This window comes from Pelodiscus sinensis, chromosome 2, assembly GCF_052426305.1.
Source record: "Pelodiscus sinensis isolate ZL-2025 chromosome 2, ASM5242630v1, whole genome shotgun sequence".
Classification (NCBI taxonomy): Eukaryota; Metazoa; Chordata; order Testudines; family Trionychidae; genus Pelodiscus; species Pelodiscus sinensis.
The window spans coordinates 44625545-44648893 of NC_143053.1; the positions used below are offsets into that span (position 1 = coordinate 44625545).

General features: G+C 43.0%; 1 protein-coding gene across 1 annotated transcript; it reads right to left on the reverse strand.

The window, feature by feature from the left end:
* Window positions 1-1353: 1353 nt before the first annotated feature.
* On the reverse strand, window positions 1354-21711 carry OTUD6B (OTU deubiquitinase 6B). The gene is made up of 7 exons (XM_075920405.2): window positions 21554-21711; window positions 19071-19225; window positions 13629-13724; window positions 9408-9720; window positions 4986-5047; window positions 4045-4151; window positions 1354-3491 (listed from the first exon to the last, which is right to left on the reverse strand). Exons 1-7 carry the CDS (start codon window positions 21651-21653, stop codon window positions 3407-3409), a joined length of 918 nt encoding a protein of 305 aa, XP_075776520.2. The 5' UTR covers window positions 21654-21711; the 3' UTR covers window positions 1354-3406.
* Between the last annotated feature and the right edge of the window lie 1638 nt (window positions 21712-23349).

The window sequence follows — 23349 nt, forward strand, 5'->3', positions numbered from 1 at the left end:
GATTAGAGCTCTGCAAATACACAGATATCCACTTTTTATCTGCAGACCATTTTTGGGGATCACAGATTTAATATGGATACAAATTGCAAATACACGCAGGGTTCTAGACATGATTACTTCCTACTTTTTGAGGGGTGAGACACCAATCAGAAAGTGGTGGAATATTTTGTGGCCCTCAAGTGACATAACCAGAATAATTAGATAAAATTGAGAAATTAAAAATGTGAACTGAATAGCAAGACAACCTTCAAAGAAGATCTATAATTTTAGAAGCATCAATGGAAATCATGTAAGCCATGCTTCAATTTGCAGTAAAATGTTAAAATACAAAGTGAAACATGGAGCTTTTGTAGGATCTAGCTAGCCATATCTCCCTTAAGATGGGAAAATTCTATAGTATGATGGAGTGGATGCTACTGATAAAGGTCATGACAAGTGCAACTAGTGTCACTAGGAGATAATATTCATTTAAAAACTGGAGAAAAATATGAGCTTTGGGATCTCTAATCCTTTAATAGAGAGTTGTCTTCTTGAATGGAATTGGTGGTTGACTAAGACATGATGCACTTGTTGTAAGATCATGACAAACATGAAAATCAGTAAGTTCACCAGTTTGAGGGGGAACAGGAAGTACTGCAGGGAAATTGTATGATACCAGTTTGTCCTAAAATAAGTTAAGTGGAACGGTAAATTAAATCTTATTCAATTCAATAAATACAAATAAGTTTCTAACATCTAATTCAATCAGTTTAAAGCAGTGGTTTTCAAACTATCTGACTCAGTACTGGGTCGCAATGTCAGGCACTGGGTCTCATTGCTGCAGAGTAATCAGTGCCTGCCTGTCCTGGCACCGCAGACTGCGCTGTGCCCCAGAAGTGGCCAGCAATCAGACTGGCTCCTAGTGGGAGGCAGGCTCTTCACACTGCCCCAAGAGTTAGTTCCACACTCCCATTGTCTGGGAATCTGTTACTGGCTGCTTCTGGGGTGCAGCATGGTCTGTGGTGCCAGGAAAGCATGACTCTGCACTCCTGCTGCACCGCTGATCAGGAGCCACTCAAGGTAAGCTCTTCCTGCCCCAACCCTGACCCTCCTCCCACACCCCAAAGCTCTCATCCTCAGCCCCACCCTAGAGCCTTCAGTCAAATTATGTTAGGTCATGGACATCAACAATTTTTTTTCAACAGGGTCACGAGAAAAAAAAAAAAGTTTGAAAACTACTGGGTTAAAGCAGTGGAAATTTCCATATTTTTTGTCTGTTTTTTTCAAGGCCCATCCAGCAAAGTCATTTACTCACTAGAATTCAATATTCTTTTGCTTCATAAATGTTATAAACATATTAAACTGGACAAACTGTCAATTAATTGATAATTGTTCATTATTCAGGTACATAAATCAGCATGTGCATTGCCTATTACATCCATTTTAGATAATACAGTTATATACTGTTTTTAGTGTTATGATAATTCTTTATGGCATTAAAGATTATTTCTATATAAATTCTTTTACTAATGAATCAATTTCTAGTAACAGGCATAGCAAAAAAGAAATCAAGACATCAGTTGGGTTCAACTAGTTGTTACAATAAATACCAAACAAATAAAGACTGCCAAACAATTAGGTTAACATTTGATTTACCTGGCAAGCTCCATGCCGTGAAATTCATAATCAAACATTCTTTACAGGGAGAAGACTACCTATTCAAGTAAAGATGGTATTTGTAAAGTACTCATTTATATCTCTTTCAGCAAGATCACAAAGTGCTTTCATTTAGTGACCCACAGAAGAAAAATAGTTGGTTTTGTGTCTTACTGTTTTATGATATATAAAGAAGACATAATTAGGTTTCCTTTTTAATGTTAGAAGCACCAGGAATGTCAACCAGTTTTCTGGTATTCCAGTAGGACTCAGATGTCTTAGATAAGAACTATAAACTCTCTAAGCTCTCAGCTCAGGGGCAGCACTGTTGCATCTTTAATAACTGCTTTTCTCCCAACTTGTTTATTCAAGCAGTTAAAAATATCAGTTGTAAAAAGTTTGAAAGTGTCTATATAAAAATAATTTATTGGTATTAGCAGGCTTTCCTTATATGTTTTAAGTCTTCTTTGTACATCACAAAGAAACAAATAAGACAACACCAATCCAATTTTCTTTGCAGGTCATCTTTAAAGTTACTTAATTTTGGTAAGCCATCACAGTTTTTACAACTGGCTGTATAAGGCAGTGTCTACATTACAAGGTCTATGGGGCATAACTACAGCACCACAGTTTTGCCAACATACCTCCATAACATAGACATAGCCTACAACATGAGAAAGGGTTTTTCCACTACTGCAGAAACACCATCTCTCCAAGTGATAGAAAGTACGGTTGATGGAAACATTCTTCTAGCAATCTAGTTATATCCTCACCAAAGATCAGGTAGGGAATGCTAGGGTGCTCAGGTGCTGACGCTGCTACATATCATAGGTACACTGACCTAAACTTTAAGTACGGACCACACCTGAATGTTGTAAACTGATTTTCAAACTGCAGATCTGATGGAATGGCAGCACTTTAAACAGCATAAATGAACTAGTTTACTAAGTCTTTATTTGAAACAACTATTGTAAAGAAAAACAAACTGCAAAAGAACAAAAACTTGAACGCCCTGTGTTCTACAGGTAGGACTATGTGCACCAGCAGTGCTGTTATCAATTCTCACTCATTTGCTGTCATCTACAGCCATAAGCAGAAATGCCTAAGACAAGACAGTTTTCAAAACCTGATTTAAAAAACTAAAATGAGAATCCATAAAAAAACAGAAGTTAGATGTGTGACCTTTTGAGTCAGATAAGATTTTCAGCTGGATTTGCATCTAGCTCTGATGTAAGTACAGTATTAGGAGGGGGCCTTACTATTGTTTAAATATTTAATATGGGACTATTAAAGTAGTATATTGATGATCACTCCAGTCTAGAATATTATTTGTCATTTAAATGCCTTAATAATATCTCCATCATCACCACAGTCTACTTCAAATTACCTAATAAGAGTCTGGAAATCATGTCAGTTCTTCAGTAGAAATGCACAAAAGCAGGAAAAAAAACACAAGCTACCTGAAGCATATGCTATCAATCTTTTCATGGTGGCACAGTATGCTATGTAACCCAAAATACTCAGACTATGCAAATTACTCCAGCTTGCACAGTCAACATTTTAGAGAATAATATCTTAAAACATTATCTAAATCAGCAAAATCTAGGTACTGTTTTAAACTGTGACTTTTGATATGTAGTCAAATATTGTGCGCCTCTTAAAAGTTCCTTTGTGTTACTTTTGTTTTCTAGTCTGCTTGGGAACGATCCAGAGATGAAGAGCCCAGAACATCAAGCAGCATCCATTATCCATGCATACCATGACTTTTATACTAGCTACCATTTTCTGTAGTAGTGTCTGTTAGTGGTTTTACAGAATTATAATGCTCTCCTAATCCATATGCGTATCTCATATACCTTTAAAAAAAAAAAACCCAATATTAGAAAATTGACCCATACATTAACATGTCTACTTTCTATTTTCAGATAGTTTGAAGACATTCGATTAAAAGTTAAAGACAGCATAGAAAAATGTATTATCATGGAAACTATGTCAGAAGTTTGGCTGCATGTTTTCATGGGGGAAGGAGTGGTTTTTTTAGTTTTGATGGTAATGACAAAATCCTACACACATCATTAATGGAGCTTTTATATAGAGTAATAAATTAAATACATTTATCTTTATAATTGTGAATAAAATACCTTTTGTTGAACAACTGAAGGCTGTTAAATAGTAGTCAGCTGACAAAACAGTGATAGATGTGTGACTGAGCTTCTTTTGTTTCCTAACCTGATTTACTGATGGCTATTTTGCATGTATTTTTAAGACAACTGATTCTGTAACATACTGTAACAGTTATTCTGTAACAGTCAGAAAGAGTAGATGAAATATTTCAGTCACCATCAGTTCTTGAATATTCTCCCGTGATGAAAAAAAAATGAAAAAAATAGGAGTAAAATATCTACTTACACAAGTATTAATGGTTTGCTTGAATATTCTTCACCAACAATAATGGGAGGAGAATCCATTTGCACAACTTCAATTGGTTTTTGCAAAATGTGTGACAGAGCCCGTAGCTTTAAGAGAAGAAAACAATATACTGAGAAGTATAATTAAATTAAATTAAGTATTTTTCATTGTACCACACAGATCATTAGGTCAGTTTAGGCCTTAAAATTGAGGGACTTTTATAGACGCAAGATTTTATAAAACCTATGCAAAATTCCAGTGGTTATTTTTTAAATTCAAATGAAAGATTTATATTAATTATCTCTTGCTTTGTCGATAAAAGTAATGTAGCACTGTGCTAGCAGAATTCAAGACAGCAACGAGTCTATTTTCAACACTAACGCAGAATGATATACAAAAATAGAGCTTAAGTGCTAAAAAGTTTATTTCAGTTTTAATTATAAATCTCACTCTAATTACTTAGTGGTATAATAGCTTGCTGTACTACAGTACAAGTCAACAAGCTGAAGTATGTTGACCCTCTTTAAACATAGAAAAACCAACTTTCCGTCTTATTTTTTACTCTTTCCCTCCATGTTGTCAATGATCAGACTGGAAACAAGTTGTAAAGACGTAAGCTGCTGTAAGCAATACAGACAAACAGGTAATGCTATGAGAAAATACTAATCCACATTGTAAAGTATGAGGTAAAGGTAAAAAAAGAGAATAATGACACTTCCTTTGTAAAGTGCTTCAAGATCTACTAATGAAACACACTCTACAAAGTAGGTATTATATGTCTTTACAACTATGCTCAATTAGGTCTCCAGAAATTTCTCTTACAGAAAAGCCCTTTCTTTGAAGTGAAAAAATGGCATTCCTAAGAATTTGTTTCTAAAAATCCATTAATTTTCAAATCACTTCAGAGTTTCATCATGAAAAACAAACAATCCCATACTTACTTCCAGCTGACCACCCCATGCAGCTGTGTTGACTATATCATCGCAGTATTTTTCAAACTCCTCTGCAGGGAGAATAAAAGAAAAAGGAAAGCGTAAACTTCTCAGTAAATGTCTTTCTTGAATGTGAGTTGGCTGAAAATATTGATAAGAGAAAAAAATTTGGGGCTGGAAAAGTAGAACACAGTGTAAGGAACTCTACTATATACAGGCAGTCCCCGAGTTACGCGGATCCGACTTATGTCGGATCCGCAGTTACGAACAGGGATTTTCTCGCCCCGGAAGACTGGAGCGGCGGGACGCCTGGTCCCGCCGCCCGCCTCCTCTGGGGCGAGAAAAGCTGCTCCCAGTCTCCCTGGTCTGCTGGGGGAGCCAGCAGACCAGGAAGACGGGGAGCAAAGCGGCAGAGGACCCAGGCCGGACCCGCGGCGCTGATCTGGAAGCGCCGCGGGTCCGGACCCAGGTCCTCTGCCGCTTTGCTCCGCGTCTCCCTTGTCTGCTGGGCGGTGGGGGGGGGGGGGACGCAGCTAGTGCCCCCCTCCCAGCAGATCAGGGAGATGTGGAGCAAAGCCTGGGGCCTGTGGTAGAGCAGGTGGGGCGGAGCAGCTGGGGCGCTGCCAGTTGGTCCCGCAGCACCGCTCCTTGGCGCTACTGGACCAACCCAGCAGCACCCCAGCTGCTCTGCCCCAGGAGTCCTGATTCAGCCGCTGCTGATCAGTTTCAGCAGCAGCTGAATCAGGATGCCTGGGGCAGAGCAGCTGGGGTGCTGCTGGGTTGGTCCAGTAGCGCCGAGGAGCGGCTGCGCTACTGGACCAACCCAGCAGCACCCGAGCTGCTCTGCCCCAGGCGTCCCCAAGTCAGCCGCTGCTGAAACTGACCAGCGGCTGACTACAGGAAGCCCAAGGCAGAGTTGCTCTGCCCCGGGCTTCCTGGAATCAGCTGCTGATCAGTTTCAGCAGCGGCTGAATCTGGATGCCAGTTCCGACTTACATACAAATTCAACTGAAGAACAAACCTACAGTCCCTATCTTGTACGTAACCCGGGGACTGCCTGTATTTCAGAGAGTTTGTGTGTCTGTCTGCATGTCCATCTGTTCAAGAATTCCTCATAAACTGTAAAAGCTAGGACCATCAAATTTGGTATGCATCTTCCTCTTATCATAACTTAAGGCAAGGTAAGGGTTTGGTTGTGCAGGGAGGAGGGGCAAAGGTTTCTGAAGCTTCCCTCCTCCAATGCATAAAACCATACAAAACAGAGACAATCAGCAGGCAGGTGAAAGGGGTTGGCAGAGGTAAGGGGGCTTCCCTGCATGTCCAAGACTGCCCCAGCCCTGAGCCTCCAACCTCCCAGGCACTCTTTAGGGCAGGGAGGGGTGCCGTTCCCCTTTGCTAGGAAGTGAGGGGAAAATGCACAGTTTGCTTCATTCCTCTATCTGGTTGGGGAGCAGAAAAACCTGGACCTGTCTCAGGCAGGGGATATGCATCCTTCCCCCAGCTGGAGCTGCAGTGGCCATGGACAGGCACTTCTCATCTGACTCCAAGCTTCTGTGGCAAGAGGGGGCTGGAGCAGTCCTCTCCCCAGGAGAGACTGCATACTGAAACCCTCAACCCCAATCCCATCCCAGAGCAACGATTTCAATGAAGAAAAACAAAAACTGAGTTAAGGACACCAAGTAAATCTTTTAGTAGAGTAATAAAATCCAGGAAACAGCAAATTATATTTTAAAGCACTTCTTGAATAAATTTTATCAAACTAAATATTGTACCTAATAAGTGGCACACAATAGCTTTTAACTGCAGGAGTTATAGCTCAGAGACAACATGCAGTGGAAGTATTTTTCTATCTAATTTGTAGGCTTGGCTCACATACAAGATAGATGTCAAATATATTTTTCAGGTCCTGTAACTATCTGCAGTTCTACTATGTTTTCCTCCAAATTTATTGGGTTGTTTTTCTCTCAGTAAAATGGCAAGAACGATTGGGGGTTGCAAGTAAGATCTGTACACTTATATATTAAAAGAACAAAATTGGTAAACCTCTTCATAAAAATCACTATTTAATACATTCTTGATGAATAATAAACTGGACAATTACACACTGTTAAGACCAAAAAGCATTTTCTTGGATTAACTACCTCTCACATCACTTAAAGAAAATCAGTGTGCATTTCAAAGAGACTATGATGGGTAAAGATTTATAAGGCAAACTGAAGATTTATCTATTTTGATACAGAGGAAATAAACCTACCAATAAATAAAAAGGTAATTTAAAATCTAAGAAAGGAAGTCTAGCCTCAGACAAAAGAGAGTTAGCTAAAATGCTACAGTGCTGCTAATATCTAGCACCAACACTACAGGAGTACCTATAATGTCTCTTTTAGGCAGCACACATCATAAGAAGCAAGCATGCAGACTACGTAACTTCCACAATACTGTACTAATATTCAGCTTTACAGCACATGTGGTAACCATGTGAACAACACTTGTCTCGACTCACTAGTTGCCATATTAACAGGAACAGCAACATATACCACACTTTTCTATATCATTGTTCCATGGAAGTTTAAGCTTTTATTAATTTTTGAAGAGTTATTTTTGAGCTATTAAAACATGCTTAAAGGCTTCCTTCCATGAAATGCCTATTTTAGATACAGGATACGAACAGTATCTCTGAAAATCTTTAAAGGAGGAGCTATTTTGCTATTTAGGCATAGATAACTTGAAAGTCATTGTCCAGCTAAATCATTTCATGTCAAAGTCAAGTTTACAATGTGTGTTTCCTAAATGGCTTAATCAAAGGTATATTTTTTTCCAAAACAAGATTTAGCAACATTGATCCTTGCAGGAAGCTCCACTTAGGAAGGAACAATCAGTTCCATACATACAAGATGGGAAGCGACTGTCTAGGAAGGAGCATGGCAGAAAGGAATCTAGGGGTCATAGTGGACCACAAGTTGAATATGAGTCAACAGTGTGATGCTGTTGCAAAAAAAGCAAATATGATTCTAGGTTGTATCAACAGGTGTGTTGTAAGCAAAACTCGTGAAGTCATTCTGCCGCTCTACTCTGCACTAGTTAGGCCTCAGCTGGAGTACTGTGTCCAGTTCTGGGCGCCACATTTCAAGAAAGATGTGGAGAAATTGGAAAGGGTACAGAGAAGAGCGACAAGAATGATTAAAGGTCTAGAGAACATGACCTATGAAGCCAGGCTTCATGAACTGGGCTTGTTTAGTTTGGAAAAAAGAAGATTAAGGGGGGACATGATAGCGGTTTTCAAATATCTAAAAGGGTGTCACAAGGAGGAAGGAGAAAATTTGTTCCTCTTGGTTTCTGAGGACAGGACAAGGAGTAATGGGCTTAAAGTGCAGCAGGGGAGGTTTAGATTGGACATTAGGAAAAAATTCCTAACTGTCAGGGTGGTCAAATATTGGAATAAATTGCCAAGGGAGGTGGTGGAATCTCCCTCTCTGGAGATATTTAAGAACAGGTTAGATAGGCATCTGTCAGGGATGGTGTAGGTGGAGCTTGGTCCTGCCTTGAGGGCAGGGGGCTGGACTCGATGACCTGTTGAGGTCCCTTCCAGTCCTATTATTCTATGATTCTAGGATTTAAACCATCTTCATTACAGTTTCAGCCTACTCAGAGAACAGGCTTATCACACTGTTGCTACAAGGTCAAAGTATAAGAGGGTTGTTTTATATCATAGATTAGATAAATTATGTTATATAACCAGAACGAAGTATACACTTCCTATGTGTAGACACGCTACCAAACAAAAGCATGGTGTACAGATCAGGTACAACCGTGCGGTAACTGTTCACAACGCAGCAATAACTGTAATACTGATAAGCTTCAAAACTACTGGTAACTAAGGATGTTAAATTGCGGCTAATTGACTAGTCCATAGGCACTTGTACATTTCAAAGGAGGAATGCAGAAGAGCAACACTGGGGCTCTTGCACATTTCAAAGGAGGAATGTGGAACTCCAGGTGCAGCCCAGGGCCAGCGGGAACTCCCACTGACTCTGGGCTGCACCTGGCATGCTAGTTTTGAAATGCACAAAAGTCCCCAGTGGGGGCTGTTGTGCATTTCAAAGCAGCAGCACAGCATGGAGCCAGGATCAGTGGAGGACTCAGCGTTCCCCACTGACCCCGGGCTCCATGCTGCACTGCTAATTTGAAATGCGCAGAGCCCAGGATCAGCTGGGGAGTCCCCAGCTGACCCCGGCCTCCATGCACAGCAGCACTGCACAGCTGATCCCTGGCTCAGCTGGGCAGTGCTGCCGCTTTAAAGTATTTCCTATTCCCCCCGTCCTCGCTGCCTTTGTCTGATAGTCGACTAGTCCTTAACAACCCTAGTGGTAACATTTGTAAAAAGACACTTTTAAGAACCACTTAAGAACTATTTATTAAGCTCATTCTTACCTCGACTATACAGGTCTCCTGTGTTGGGGTTCGTTAGAAACGGGAGGAAATCATCAATGTGACTTTGCATGTACTCTGCAGTTTGACTTCTGAGGGTTGGAACAGTCCAGGAGTGTTGCTGATTCTTGAGCTGGTCTTCAATAGCTCGATACATGCAGTGGCCATCTGATGGGATCTGTTTAATCTCCAATTGCCTTACGGCCAATATCTGGGCAAGCCTCTGACTTTCAAGATGTCTGGCTCCTGTTAAATTTTCTATCTCTGCTTCAGCTATTCTTTCTTCTCTTTCTTTCTCCAATGCAGCTTTCTTTTCCTTGGATGGAAAGCACAAAAAAGAATGGATTTCATATGAAAATTATATGAAAAATAAAGCTCAAGCTTACAAGTGCTCCCAAGTGTCTGTGCAATTATTGGTTTCCTGTTCAGTTCTATGAAATTCAGAGTTTTGTTGCTCAGATTAATGTCTGTGCATTGTGCCACCGAAGGAAGGTCAGTATCTTTTCAGGTAATAAGTACACTGAAATCCATCCTTCAGGAAAGAATAACTTTTGTACGGTAGAATTAGCAAGTTAAACTAACATTTTCCAGGATGGTGCATGAGATAAGTACAGGAAGTCCCCGGGTTACATACAAGATAGGGATTGTAGGTTTGTTCTTAAGTTGAATCTGTACGTAAGTCGGAACTGATACATACTGTACCCCAGGTGTCCCCAATTCAGCTGCTGCTGAAACTGACCAGTGGCTTACTACAGGAAGCCCGAGGCAGAGCTGCTTTGCCCCGGGCTTCCTGGAATCAGCTGCTGATCAGTTTCAGCAGCAGCTGACTTGGGGACACCTGGGGTAGAGCAGCTGGGGTGCTGCCAGGTTGGTCCCCGCAGCACCGAGGTGCGGCACTGCGGGGACCAATCCGTCAGCGCCCCAGCTGCTCTGTCCCAGGCGTCCAGATTCAGCCGCTGTTGAAACTGACCAGCAGCGGCTGAATCGGACAGGCCTGGGGCAGAGCAGCTGGAGTGCTCCTGGGTGGGTCTGGTAGCGCCGACCCTTGGCGCGGCAGGACCAACCCGGCAGCACCCCAGCTGCTCTGTCCCAGGTGTCCCCAAGTCAGCCGCTGCTGAAACTGATCAGCGGCTGATTCCAGGAAGCCCGGGGCAGAGCAGCTCTGCCTCAGGCTTCCTGTAGTCAGCCGCTGGTCAGTTTCAGCAGCGGCTGACTTGGGGACACCTGGGGCAGAGCAACTGGGGTGCTGCTGGGTTGATCCAGTAGCGTCGCACCTCGGCACTGTGGGACCAACCCGGCAGCACCCCAGATGCTCTACCCCAGGTGTCGGCGAGAAAAGCCTGGTATGCTGGGGGAGAAGGGGGTGCACTAGCTGCGCCCTCCCCCCCCCCCCCCCCCCAGCAGACCAGGGAGACGCGGAGCGGCTTTTCTAGCCGCGGCGGACGCGGGCGGCAGGACCGCGGCGCGTCTCGGCGGTCCCACCGCCCACGTCCTCCCGGCAAGAAAAGCCGCTCCGCGTCTCCCTGGTCTGCGGGGGGGGGGGGGGACACTAGCTGTGCCCCCACCCACCGTTCGTAACTAGGGGTCCGACTTAAGTCGGATTGACGTAACCTGGGGTCTGCCTGTATCTAAGTTCAAAGACAGCTAAATCACTTGTTTATTTGGGTGCCTAATTTTGAAAATTATGGCCTACAAGTTTATTGTCAAGCCATGAAATAGTGAAACACCAGTTCATGAAGTCAAATTGCAGTGAGGTAAGAATTTTGCAGAGCTGTGCTAGGAGACATGTTGCCTGTTTTACCACAAGACTTGTTTAAATTTTGTGATATTTCCAGGATTTTTTATTTTATTTTACCATCTGATCAAGTTAAATGGGCTCAGAAGTTAGTACTTTGATGGAAGACCTTCAGAAAAAGTACAGAAAGAGGCACTGGCAATTTTTGGCTAGTGTAGATACCACTCTAAAGTCAGTTATCTTTTGGAGGAGCTATAAAACTGAGGTGCTGACTATCTGTAGTCCTTAAAAATCTCACAATATTTTTTGTTTGACAAGAAAGATGGATAAACTTCAGTGTCCAGGCCAAATCTAGCTGAGATAATATATTAGCTACCCAACTGTTGGCTCTGCATATTCATACTAGTGTGGTGCTTCCTTCACCTACAGCTACAGAGCTTTGACAATCTTCTGGAAAGTAATACCTGCTATTGCCAAGCAACTACCCTCTTACGGCACAGGAAGTCAGGAGATTATAAGAGGCTCAAAATCCCAAGTGGCTCACGTTCCTCCCCAGAATCCTAAAACAGAAGAATTCCAGGTAGGGAGAATGCATTGAGGTGACACCCCCAAAGAACTACAGTTACAACAATAAGCAGTATTGCTTTCTTTAACAAAGTCACTACATTTTCCCCACTCATGCAGATGGGCTCAGGAGTGCTAATTAAGCAAGTAGAGTAATGCCCACCCAAAGAGACCCAGACGACAACACAAGAATAGTGATATTTAAAAGTGCCTAAAGCAGGGGTTTTCAAACTTTGGGCTGCAATTCATCAGGATAAGTCACTGGTGGACCATGAGACATTTTATCTACCGGACCGTCCCCAGGCAGGACAGCTTGCAGCTCCTAGTGGCCACAGTTCACTATTCTCAGCCAATGGAAGCTGCAGGAAGCAGTGTCTCGGTCCATACCACTTCCCACAGTTTGCACTGGCCAGTAACAGTGAACCACAGCCACTGGGAACTGCAAGAGGCCCTGCCTACAGACATGCAAGTAAACAAAGCACCTTGCAACCCACCAATGGCTTACTTTTATGAGACACAACCCAAAGCTGTGAAATCATGCAGGTATGTCACCAATTAGAGTTGACCAAAACAGAAGAATTTTGGTTCCTGGGAAAAATTTCATTTTAGAAACATCAAAACATGGTGTTTCTGAAACTGAATATGTACCCTGCAACTCTAGCAGGTTGAAACTGACAAGAATTATGTTAATCTGGCAGGTGTATCAGCCCCACCATGCAGACCTCCATAGGGTCAGGGACCCTGGGCTTCTAGATTCCCATGCCAACTGGCTCCTGTGACTCATAGAATCATAGAACACTAGAACTGAAAGGGACCTCAAGAGGTCATCAAATCCAGTCCCTTGCCCTCACTGCAGGACCCAATACCATCTAGACCATACCTGATAGATGTCTGTCTAACCTGCTCTTAAATATCTCCAGAGATGGAGATTCCACAACCTTCCTAAGCAACTTGTTCCAGCGTTTGACCACCCTGACAGTTAGGAAGATTTTCCTAATGTCCAACCTAAACCTCCCTTGCTACAGTTTAAGCCCATTGCTTCTTGTCCTATCCTCGGGGGCCAAGAAAAACAATTTTTCTCCTTCCTCCTTGTGACACCCTTTTAGAGACCTGAAAACCACTATCATGTCCCCTTCTCTCTTCTAAACTAAGCAAGCCCAATTCTTTCAGGTCTTCTTTCACAGGTCATGTTCTCTAGACCTTTCATCATTCTTGCTGCTCTTCTCTGGACCTTCTCCAATTTCTCCACATCTTTCTTGAAATGTGGTGCCCAGAACTGGACACAATACTCCAAATGAGGCCTAATCAGATGGATTTTCCAGGATTTCCAGACTTCAGAACCAAATGCTGAGAAGGCCAGAGAGCCTGGCTCAAATAGGAGCAATCAGGGCCTCTTTGTTCCCTGCAACAGACCAGTGTTCCCTACAAGAGACCAGAATCATGACCTGGCTACAGCCAGGGTTTCTAGGCTTCTACTCCATGGTATGAAGACTAGGAGCCCAGATGGCTCTTCGGGTTTCCAGACTCCCAGGCAAGGACCCTGGCAGCTCTAACATGGCATAGTTGCCCTGGAACTTCTGACATGCTGGAGTCCTTGACAGAGCTACCCTTACATCACAAACCATGGAATACTGAAGGCCCCAGCAGCTGTCAGGAAGCCAACTTGTAGTTTAATTAAAGTTTGTCAAATCCAATATGTTTGTTGAATTAGTGTTTTCTGGTGAAAAACTCTTTTCAGATAATTCCTACTCAGCTGTATGTAGGCTTAGTTGATTCCACCGGGAAGCTGCCTGCATTTCTTTAGAGATTTAAGTAAATTTAATGGAAGTAGCACATGCTGAGTCCATCCAAGTGTTAGTAAATGCATTCTCTGGTGTGAAAATGAAAACATTTCTCTGAAGAAAACATTGAAACTGGTGTCTTACCCGCCTTTTCTGTGCTTTTGATATTCGAGGCTGCTGAATCTGTTGCTCTTTTTCCTCAAGGTGAAAACTTGCAAGATTATCAGCCACAGAATCAACCTAAAGAGAAACAAATATCTAAATATTTTAGTTAATATGGAGTGAGAATGGGGAATTATGATAGCTCCTTGGAATTAGGGATGTGAATAGTTAACCAGTAAGCATCAACCTTACAGTTAACTAGGGCAGGCTCAGGCAGTCCCCTGCCCAGGAATGATAAGACAGAATATTTTGATTGAGAACCAAATAGTATAATGCGTACAGTGAATATTACATTAAAGACAACCTCCAACAATAGACTGTCTTAAAACATACATGGACTTTTATCTGATCTGCATATTAGGGATGTTAAATTTTGATCAATCAGCTAATTGAGTAGTCAATGGAATTTCTATCGACTACTCAATCAATAAGGGGCTCTTGCTACATTTCAAAAACTGAAGCACTGCAGGGAGCAAGGGGCAAGATGGGACTCAAGCAGTTTCTGCTCGCCCCATGTTCCCACTGCAGCACTTCAGCCCTGGAAATGTGGCAAGAGCCCCGCAGGATTTTCCTACATTTCAAAGACTGAAGCACCACAGTTGCCCACTGCTCTTCTACCTTTTAAATGTAGTAAGAGCTATGGGAGGCCCATAAGGCTCTTGCTACATTTCAAAAGCAGAAGTACAACAATCGGAACCAGCGTGAATGGAGACTGCTTCAGTCTCCGCTCACACCATTTCCCCACTGTGCCTCTGTCTCCCCTGCAGAAACGGTGCTGGGGGGAACTGGCTTTTAAGCTGGCTCCCTCCCAGCACTGACTCCTGCTCCCCATCCCCTTGCTGCCTTTCTCTGATAAATGCAGCAAGAAGAGTGGGAAGTGACTAGTCGAGTCACTACTCAACTATACGATAAGCTTCTGCTTATTGGATAGTCAACTAGTCGCTCACATCCCTACTGCATACCTTAAAAGCCAACATCACAAATCCTTAGAATTTGTGACAATTAGCCAACATAATTAAATCTGTCAAATGTCACAAGGAGATAGGGTTACAAGTTATGCATCCAACTTTTCTGACTATTAACTATGCAATCCAACCATCTCTAAAGACTCTTAAATAAAATCTCATCAATAGAACTTATTAGGCTAGATAGAACTGCAATGTTTTTGCCAAACTTTGAAAGGTCCTCTGAACTGAACTAATTCCTTGTACATATTAAAAGGGGCAGGCTTTACCTTATCTCTATGGTTCTCTCTCATTTACTGCACAATTGCTAAATTTATCATTAACTCACGCAGTGTTATTGTGGCCAGTTAGTCCCAAGATATTAGAGACACAAGGTGAGACATTATTGGACTAACTTCTGTTGAAGAGACAAGCTTTCAAGATACATAGAGCACTCTCTCAGGTCTGGGAAAAATAAAGAGTGTCACAGCTAAATACAAGCTGGAACAGGTAGTTTGACATAAGCAGTTAGCATATGTTCTAAGGCACCATCCAAGGTGAAATGGCTGGTAAATTTATTTATTTACAGGACTAAAAGAGGGTTAGTGGATTATAGATTGTTGTCATTAGCCATAAATTCAGTGTCTTCGTTGAGATAATGCTTTTTATTGTCTAGCAAAGTTATAAATTTAAGCTCCCAGGCTTGTGTTTTTAAAGTGTTGTGCAGGTTTGCTTTGAGGATGAAGATTGATAAATATCGAGTGATCACTTTCTGAAAAAAAAGTATTCATTCACAGGTGATAGGGTTTTTTTTGTCTTTCATTTTCCTGTAAGAGTTCACCAGAGAGCACAACTGTCCACATAGTAGTTACTGAAGACTGAGATACACTACGGCTACGTCTATATTGGCCCCTTTTCCGAAAGGGGCATGCTAATTTTACAGGTCGTAAAAGGGAAATCCGCGGGGGATTTAAATATCCCCCGCGGCATTTAAATAAAAATGTCCGCCGCTTTTTTCCGGCTTTTAGAAAAGCCGGAAAAGAGCGTCTACACTGGCCCAGATCCTCCGGAAAAAAGCCCTTTTCTGGAGGATCTCTTATTCCTAATTTGAAAGTAGGAATAAGAGATCCTCTGGAAAAGGGCTTTTTTCCGGAGGATCGGGGCCAGTGTAGACGCTCTTTTCCGGCTTTTCTAAAAGCCGGAAAAAAGCGGCGGACAATTTTATTTAAATGCCGCGGGGGATATTTAAATCCCCCGCGGATTTCCCTATTACGACCTGTAAAATTAGCATGCCCCTTTCGGAAAAGGGGCCAATGTAGACGTAGCCTACATGTGATAGGCAAGTATGCATGAATCATCAAAGGTATGTTGTGAGGGTGTGGGAGTTTGCTGACCATTGTAGCAATGGAGATAAGCTGGTATAACCCACACACCTTCTAGTGTTCTGTCCTACTTAGTGGCACTGAGACCACTTACAAAGGGAATAATGAGTCTGCTTTACAGCTTTAGCTTGGAGCCAACTAGCTTTTAGATCATGCAGCAGAGGCTCATACACTAAGTTCCAGAGGTCCCAAGATCTATTCCACCTGTTGGTGCTACATTGGCGAGTTTTGCATCTGTTCTGGCAGGGTCTGGTGACACTTTAAGTTGGGATGTCCTGCTCTGTGGGGAGCTTGCTTTTGATGATGAGCTTTGAAGAACAGAGGAAGGGGCTCAGAAAACATTTCTTTCAGGAGGAGTGCCAACAATATGGGTTAAAGTTGTCTGATTACCCCGTATGGGTGCCAGTGAGGTGTGGTAAGTGACAAGAAAGAGCATGCACTCAGGGGGATTTTATTTCTCTATTGAAGCAGGTTCTTTCAGGGTATTTGAAAGGTGACCCATTCCATGATGCAATCAATTTCTTTTGTAGAGTGTCCTTATTTCGTAAAGACAGTTTTGAGCACACAAAGGAATATATTCAGCACTCTCTTCAGAGCATATTCTGTGATATCTGAGTGCCTCGACTGTAGGTAACAAATTTCTTGGTGTGTTTAGGAGGGGGGTACTGGACCTATAGAAGTGGGTGTGGTGATACATGGGTTTCTTGTGTACAGTTGTCTGTAGGATTCTATCATTAAAGCTGATTGTGGTATCCAGAAAGTTCATGCTAATATATTTAATGGAGGGTGATATAAATCTATGAAAGAGTTCAAATTGTCTCTTCAGAGGATGAAAATATAAATGTATCTGAGGTATATTACTGGTTTTATTGCATAGATGACAAATGATACACCTGACATACATCAATATTTTCATCAGGTCATAACTTCGGCAACTCAAAACCAATTTCACTGGGATTCTCAAAGACAGTCACTTGTCAATGAGGACTATTCTCTAACAAATGATCACAAGACTTTTTCACTCTACTCACACTCACAAGTAGCTGAACAAGTTTTTGTTCCAGCTTTTCAAATCTGCAATCAGAAAATACTTCACCTAGAAAATTTCAGCCAAATATTTCAAGTTTTAGAAAATTATAAGAAACTGAAAGAGGTAGGTAGAAATGGTAAGGAAAATTTACTACAGCAGTATGCATAGTTAACTAGTATAAAACCTAAAAAATTACCTACTAGTTGTATTTAAGGATGGTAAGAGGCAGGTAATCCCCTAATCCATAAAAATGTTTATTGACTACATGATTAGTCAATAAGAAAAGGCTTCCTCAGTCCCAACTTGCACTGAATCCAGGACCTACCCCCGCTGCACCTCTGTAGTTTAAATTTAGTAGGAACTGGGCTGCCTACATGCCCAGCTCTGACTACATTTAGACTGCAGACCTACAGCAGGGACAGCTCCTGCACCTGGCTCACATGAGGACCAGCAGACCCTGTCCATAGGGGGTCCCAGCAGGAAACTGGGATCCCCTGGGTACAGAGACTGCTGCCAAAGAAGCCTCTGACCACGGCCAGCCCAGGGCCGCCATGGCCAGGGGCTGCTTCATGGCAGCAGCCTCTGCCTGTAGTGAGCCTGGGCCCTGACTCATAGAGGCAGCAGTGCTGGAGAGAGTGGGTGGGAAGAGGTGGCACTGCAGGGAGATGGCACCATGGAGACGGTGCTGGAAGGAACCGGCTTTTATGCAGGCTTCCCCCAGCACCGGCTCCTGCTTCCATCCCTCACTGCTGCCTCCGATACTGCCTCTCAACTGACTAATCGCTTACATCCCTAGTTGTATTCCTTAATTTAAGGAAAGAAAGATTACAAACAAGCTTACTCATACATATATGACCTTTACATTCAGAAGCAGTTCCTGTTCAGTCACTGGGTTTGCAGTACTACATTGATAGAGGTCTGCAAATCCACAGATGTCTGCTTTATAGCCATGGGCATGAGGGATGCAGCCAGCAGCACTCTCAAGCAGGCTTCCCTACCTGCCAGTAACCTCCAGTTGGCTATTCCATATGGTTCTGTACTGTGGGAGGGGGAGGTATCTCATGCTTTCCCTACCCCCAGCAAAATCTCTTAGCTCCTATTGGCAGGAAATCAGCCAATGGGAGCTGAGATATTGTGCTGCACTGCCCCGACCCCATCAATGTCTCTGAGCTCCCACTGGCCGGTTTCCAAACAATAAGAGCTGAGAAAATTTGCTGGCAGCAGGGGCAGTGCACGAAGTCACCCTTCCCCCCTACAGCGAGCAGATAAGCACTTTGAATGGTGCTGCTCTGTGCTGCAGAGGTGGGAGGGCCACATCTGGCCCACAGGTATATCTTGCCCACACCTGGATTACAATGACCCTTCCATTCAAAAGGTCTTTTAGGGCAGTTCTAGGAGTGAACCCAAATGGCTTATGTTAATATCTCTGGACCTGTGATAATTCAAACATGCCCACTGCTTTTATTTCCCTCCTTTGGAATTCAAACCAGCGGCATGAAGCCACCTTCTTGTGTGCAGAATTTTCAAATTTTTGGTGCAGAATTCTCCCAGGAGTAAATCATAAATGTAGAGCAATAAGGTGTGCTTAAAAAAGAAACATAAGAGAAGTACTCGGTTCAGGAACAAATTCTTGACAGGACACACAACAGAAGAATCACTGAAGAACCTCTCACAAAAGCATCATCAATAAACCTACTGGACACTACTAGATTAGATAGTTAGTGTGACGACACTAAGCTAAACTATTTTTTTAAGCTAAGAGACAAGAATGAACTGCTAACACTCTTAATTTGATATTATTTTACTCTTAAAACTCTCTCAAAATAACTTGTGGATATGCTTTTTTCTATAGCATTAATTACCCTCAGTGTCTGAGCACCACACAAGTTTTATGGTTACCATAATCCTAAAAAGGTTGGGAAAGCTGGTTTCAGACCAGAAATCTATTATTCTGTGCATAAACCCTTTAATAATTCTGTCCTCCCTTACAAATATGTACAGTTAACAATTCAGTGAAAATTACATTTGCCCAGAAGATCTTACAAATAAGGCTAAACATAACTGGTACCTTATCCTGCTCAGGTAAAGTTTCCTTTAGCTGCTTCAGTTCTTCCCTGTGCTTCTGTTCCATTTCTGCCTCCAGTTTAGCAACATCATCAGTCAACTGTTTTCTTCTCTTTTTGTCATTCTTAGGAACAGCATTTTTCATACTTTGAATTTTGGCTGTAGAACACCAAGTAGAATAATAAATGGTCATCTCTAATAAAGGGAATATGCTAAATTTATTAGTTTAAATATGATTAAAATTGGGTCATATAAATAAGAAAGATTTTGACATACTAGAATAACAATTAAACAGGTTATGAGACACGCTAGTATGATTACTACATTTTAAAACAGCTATACGTTCTGAAACATGATTATCAACCATGGGGGAAACAAGAAAACATTCTAGATACATCACTATTGAAGTATTTGCTACCTGTAAACTTTATAAATACTACAGGACTTAACCATATCTTTTTAAAAATTATTTGGGACTTAAGTGTTCCATACTTTACCTCAACAAACTGTTCATTTTGAAAAGCTAGCAAAATTTCTGTTGAAATTAGTGTTTGCATAATGTCTGGAACTGGACACACCAAAATTTGGATTGTTTTATAATCTTTATTGAAGAAGGTAATACTCAAAGTCTTATGAAAATTAGCTCAGTATTTTTAAGATAATTCTGGCAATAATTCTGAAACTGCAGATCATTTAACGTTAAACATCTAAGAAGCCGCACTGAATGCAATTAGAATTTAAATCGTGCTTGTTTGTAGGACTGGTGTCTACAGATGGGCTTAAATCAAAACCCTGCATTCCAATACCCACTGCTTCAAGCATTAACAGAAATTAAGTGCAAAAGAATCACAGTGCAACATGATAAGCTGCAAAGGTTACAGATGCATGAGAAATCAGGACAAAGACAGTTAATAGGAGCTATGGGCAACATAGACAAGTTAGTGGACCAAGTGTGGCCCTCCATCTCATTGGACAAGATTGTCATAACCAAGATGGTCTCCCAGGATACGGTAGTTTTGCTAACTGTGCTCATGTACCTAGGAATTGTGGGATGTGCTGATTGAACCATAGCAACATTTTGATTGGATACAGAGGGAGTGCACAGTTCTCACAGTTAACATGTGCAATCAGCATGCACTTCACTTCATATGCCCTTGCTTTACGTGCATGTTACTTTAGTAATACCAGTAGAGAAAACAACTACATCAGAGCTATTCAACACATGGGCCACATGAGGCCCACAGCCCATTTGTTTGCGGCCCGCAGTGCAGCTTGGGTTTAACGTGGAGCTCAACATGCGGCTGGGAGCTGAAACAAAAAAAAACAGTCACTATGCTGGTTTTCTGTTCATATGTGTTTTAATAGTTAAATTCCTGGACAGTCATTGCTCATTTAAAGTACTGTCATATGGGTGGAAGTGGGGTAAATACTGCATTTTATTAATATCAGCAGAACTGACTTAAATGGGATCTGCATGTTGTGTAGTCTTGCCTTAATTTTTATATTTATGCTCGTCACGGTGAACAAAGCTATTTGCATATATTTGTATTCACATGTGCATGTATATGCAACCACACTTATATTGCACCTTCGGCATGTGCTGTGAGTTTCATTGTGGCCCCCAGAACTTCCAAAGTTGAGTATAGGGTTGCCAGATGGTTTCAACAAAAATACTGGATACACTTGACATTACATCACAATCTACATTACGTCTTATTTAGAAAATACCGGACATTTATGTTCTCATTTATATTTTCTCAATTTGTTGCCCGAACAGAAAGTTCAAATACTTGACTGTCTGGCTCAAAACTGGACACTTGGCAACCCTAGTTGAGTAGCCCTGAACCACATGGATGGAAACCAGTGTTGTCTGGGAACCCTGCACATGCGAACAGCAAATAAAATGTCTCACGGGGCGCACAAACAACCCCTATGGGCTGCAGGTTGCCCACCACTGGTTTAAAGTCTCAGACGTATGTCAACACGCGTTCACTGGTCTGATTGCAAGACAGAGACTAAGGCTTAGAACACAATGTTAATTTGAAACTGTTACATTTTTAGTATTTCCTACCTCTGAAGTTTTCTATGGTTAAATGCAAACTAGTAACCATTGACTTGCAATACTGTGTAGCGTTACAGCATACCACTAATTAGAAACCTCTGCTTCTGGCCTTCTCGCCTTCTGGATGTCATTGCTCATAACTGCACCAATGGCAGGTTTTGTACCTTCTACTCCAGTGCTGGCCATAATGCAGTAAAAGGCCACACAGAAATATGGACTGGGGGACAAATTCCTGGGCCCTCATCCTGCCTGTGAAAACGATTCACCAAAGAGGGACCATCTCCTCTTTCCAGAGGAGGGCGCTTCCACACACCGCTGGCTCTAGCAGCCGCGCTGTGGCAGGGTCGCACAGACCTGGCGCCTGGTTCCACCCTCCCCAGGCCACAGCACGCGCTCCCCACTGCCCGCCCCGTCCCGGGCCTCACCCTGCAGCTCCCGCTTCTCCCTGCGCTGCCGCCTCACGAGCAGCTCCAAGGCGTCCGCCGCCCCCGCCTCCTCCTCTTCCTCCTGCCCAGGCCCCTCCATGACCCTGAGCCGGGCGGCACCTCACGTGAGAGGGAGACGCGCCGCGCGCACGCTGCCGGGAGCGCGCGCACGCCCGGTCCTCCCTCCACGCGCCGGGGAGAGCCACGGGCAGGCATCGCTCCCGGGCGGTCTTAGCGCCGCCGAATGCCGGGCGGTGGCGCCTTGGGGCTGCTCTACGGGCCTGCCGCCGGGCAGGGCTCCAGGCTGCGCCGAGCCGCCTGCGTGTGACTGACAGCGCGGTGGGACTGTTCGGGTCTGCTAGGTCCCAGCCTCCACGCATGGCTGCTGACAGCGGGCGGGGAGAACACACTGGCCGCCGCGCCCCTAGCAGCCCTGCGAAGTGTCCTAGCCGGGAATCCCCCCGGTCCGTTTGCCAGGAAAAAACCAGCCCCTTGGAGCACGCTGCAGGGGGCCTGCCTAAATAAACCAGAGCGCATTGTGCCCAGGGCGCCTTGGGGGCCAGGGCCGAATGCCTGAGCCCTGCTACTCGGGGCTGAAGCCAAAGCCCAAGCAACTTAGCTTTACAGGGTCCCTTTTGGTGTGAAGCCCCAGTCGACTGACCCATTTGCTACCCCCCTAGCATGGACCCTGGCTTTTAATCTTCTGCCTATTCAGAAAAACAAATACAGCTGCGTCGTGAAGGTTTATAGCGTGTTGGGATGGGAGAGGGGCCAATCCACAGCATCGGTCTTTAATCTTGTTCAGTCCACTCATGTCCGTGGAGGTGTCTTCGCTAAGGAAAACAAATGGATCTTTCACTTGAGTTAACTGACTGGAGGTAAAAGCCGAAGGAGTCAGGGTAACTTGCGGTTTTCACACATATCAGCAGGCAAACTGCTAATGTATGTGAAAAGTTACACACTGCCTTATCTTTGCTAGTATTTTTTTTTCAAGTTTATTAACTCAAGTTTGATAACTCAGTTTATGAATGTACCTTTTTTCCTAGTGAAGGCAAAGCCCAACTGTCTTCAGTAATCAGATGGTGGGATATGGCACTTTGTGTCACCCCAGAGCAATTTTGTGATTGTGTGATCAAAGTCCTTAGGAATAAAGGCCCTAACATGCACATTGCTCTGTCTCTGTCCTGAAGAGAATGGAGCCCCCTATTTATAAACATTTATTTGAATATAAGTGCACTTTGGCAACAAATTCCTTGGTGCTGCTTTTTTCTCAAATGTGTACTGTCACCAAAACGCTTATTTGAAATAACACCATAGGGCAGAATACAATCAGTGAATTATGATAATACTGTTATTTTTTAAATGTTTTCAATTTTGGCAAAGATTGTACAATGGAAAAGGTTATTTCTTATTTAAGTATCATGGCAATACTAAATCAACAAATCTTACGGGGTAAGCTACAATATTTAATGCAAACAAAATGACTGAAACCTTTAAAAATATTAGGCCAAAGCATCTGATCCTCACATGGTAAAACGAGCCCATTTATCAGAGCCAGATTTCCAATTAGGCACAGTAAGCACCAGTGTTACCGCTAAGATTTTCTATCCATGAGCGGAGTAAGTTTTGTCTTGTGCACAAATACTGAGATCATAGAATACTAGAATTGGAAGGGACCTTGAGAGATCATCAAGTCCAGTCCCCTGCCCTCACCATGGTGCAGGACCAAGCACCATCTAGATCATCCCCGATGGATGATATTCTGTCTATCAGTCATTACTGGACCTATCCTCCAT

Bases quoted from the DNA above. Each gene is read 5' to 3' on its own strand.
- OTUD6B (XM_075920405.2), bottom strand. From the start codon at position 21,653: ATGGAGGGGCCTGGGCAGGAGGAAGAGGAGGAGGCGGGGGCGGCGGAC. The intron at 5,048-9,407 runs GTAAGAATGAGC...TTCTCCCTGCAG, and splicing joins AGGAGACCTGTATAGTCGAG to AGGAGTTTGAAAAATACTGC. The intron at 4,152-4,985 runs GTAAGTATGGGA...CTTCTCTTAAAG, and splicing joins CATGGGGTGGTCAGCTGGAA to CTACGGGCTCTGTCACACAT.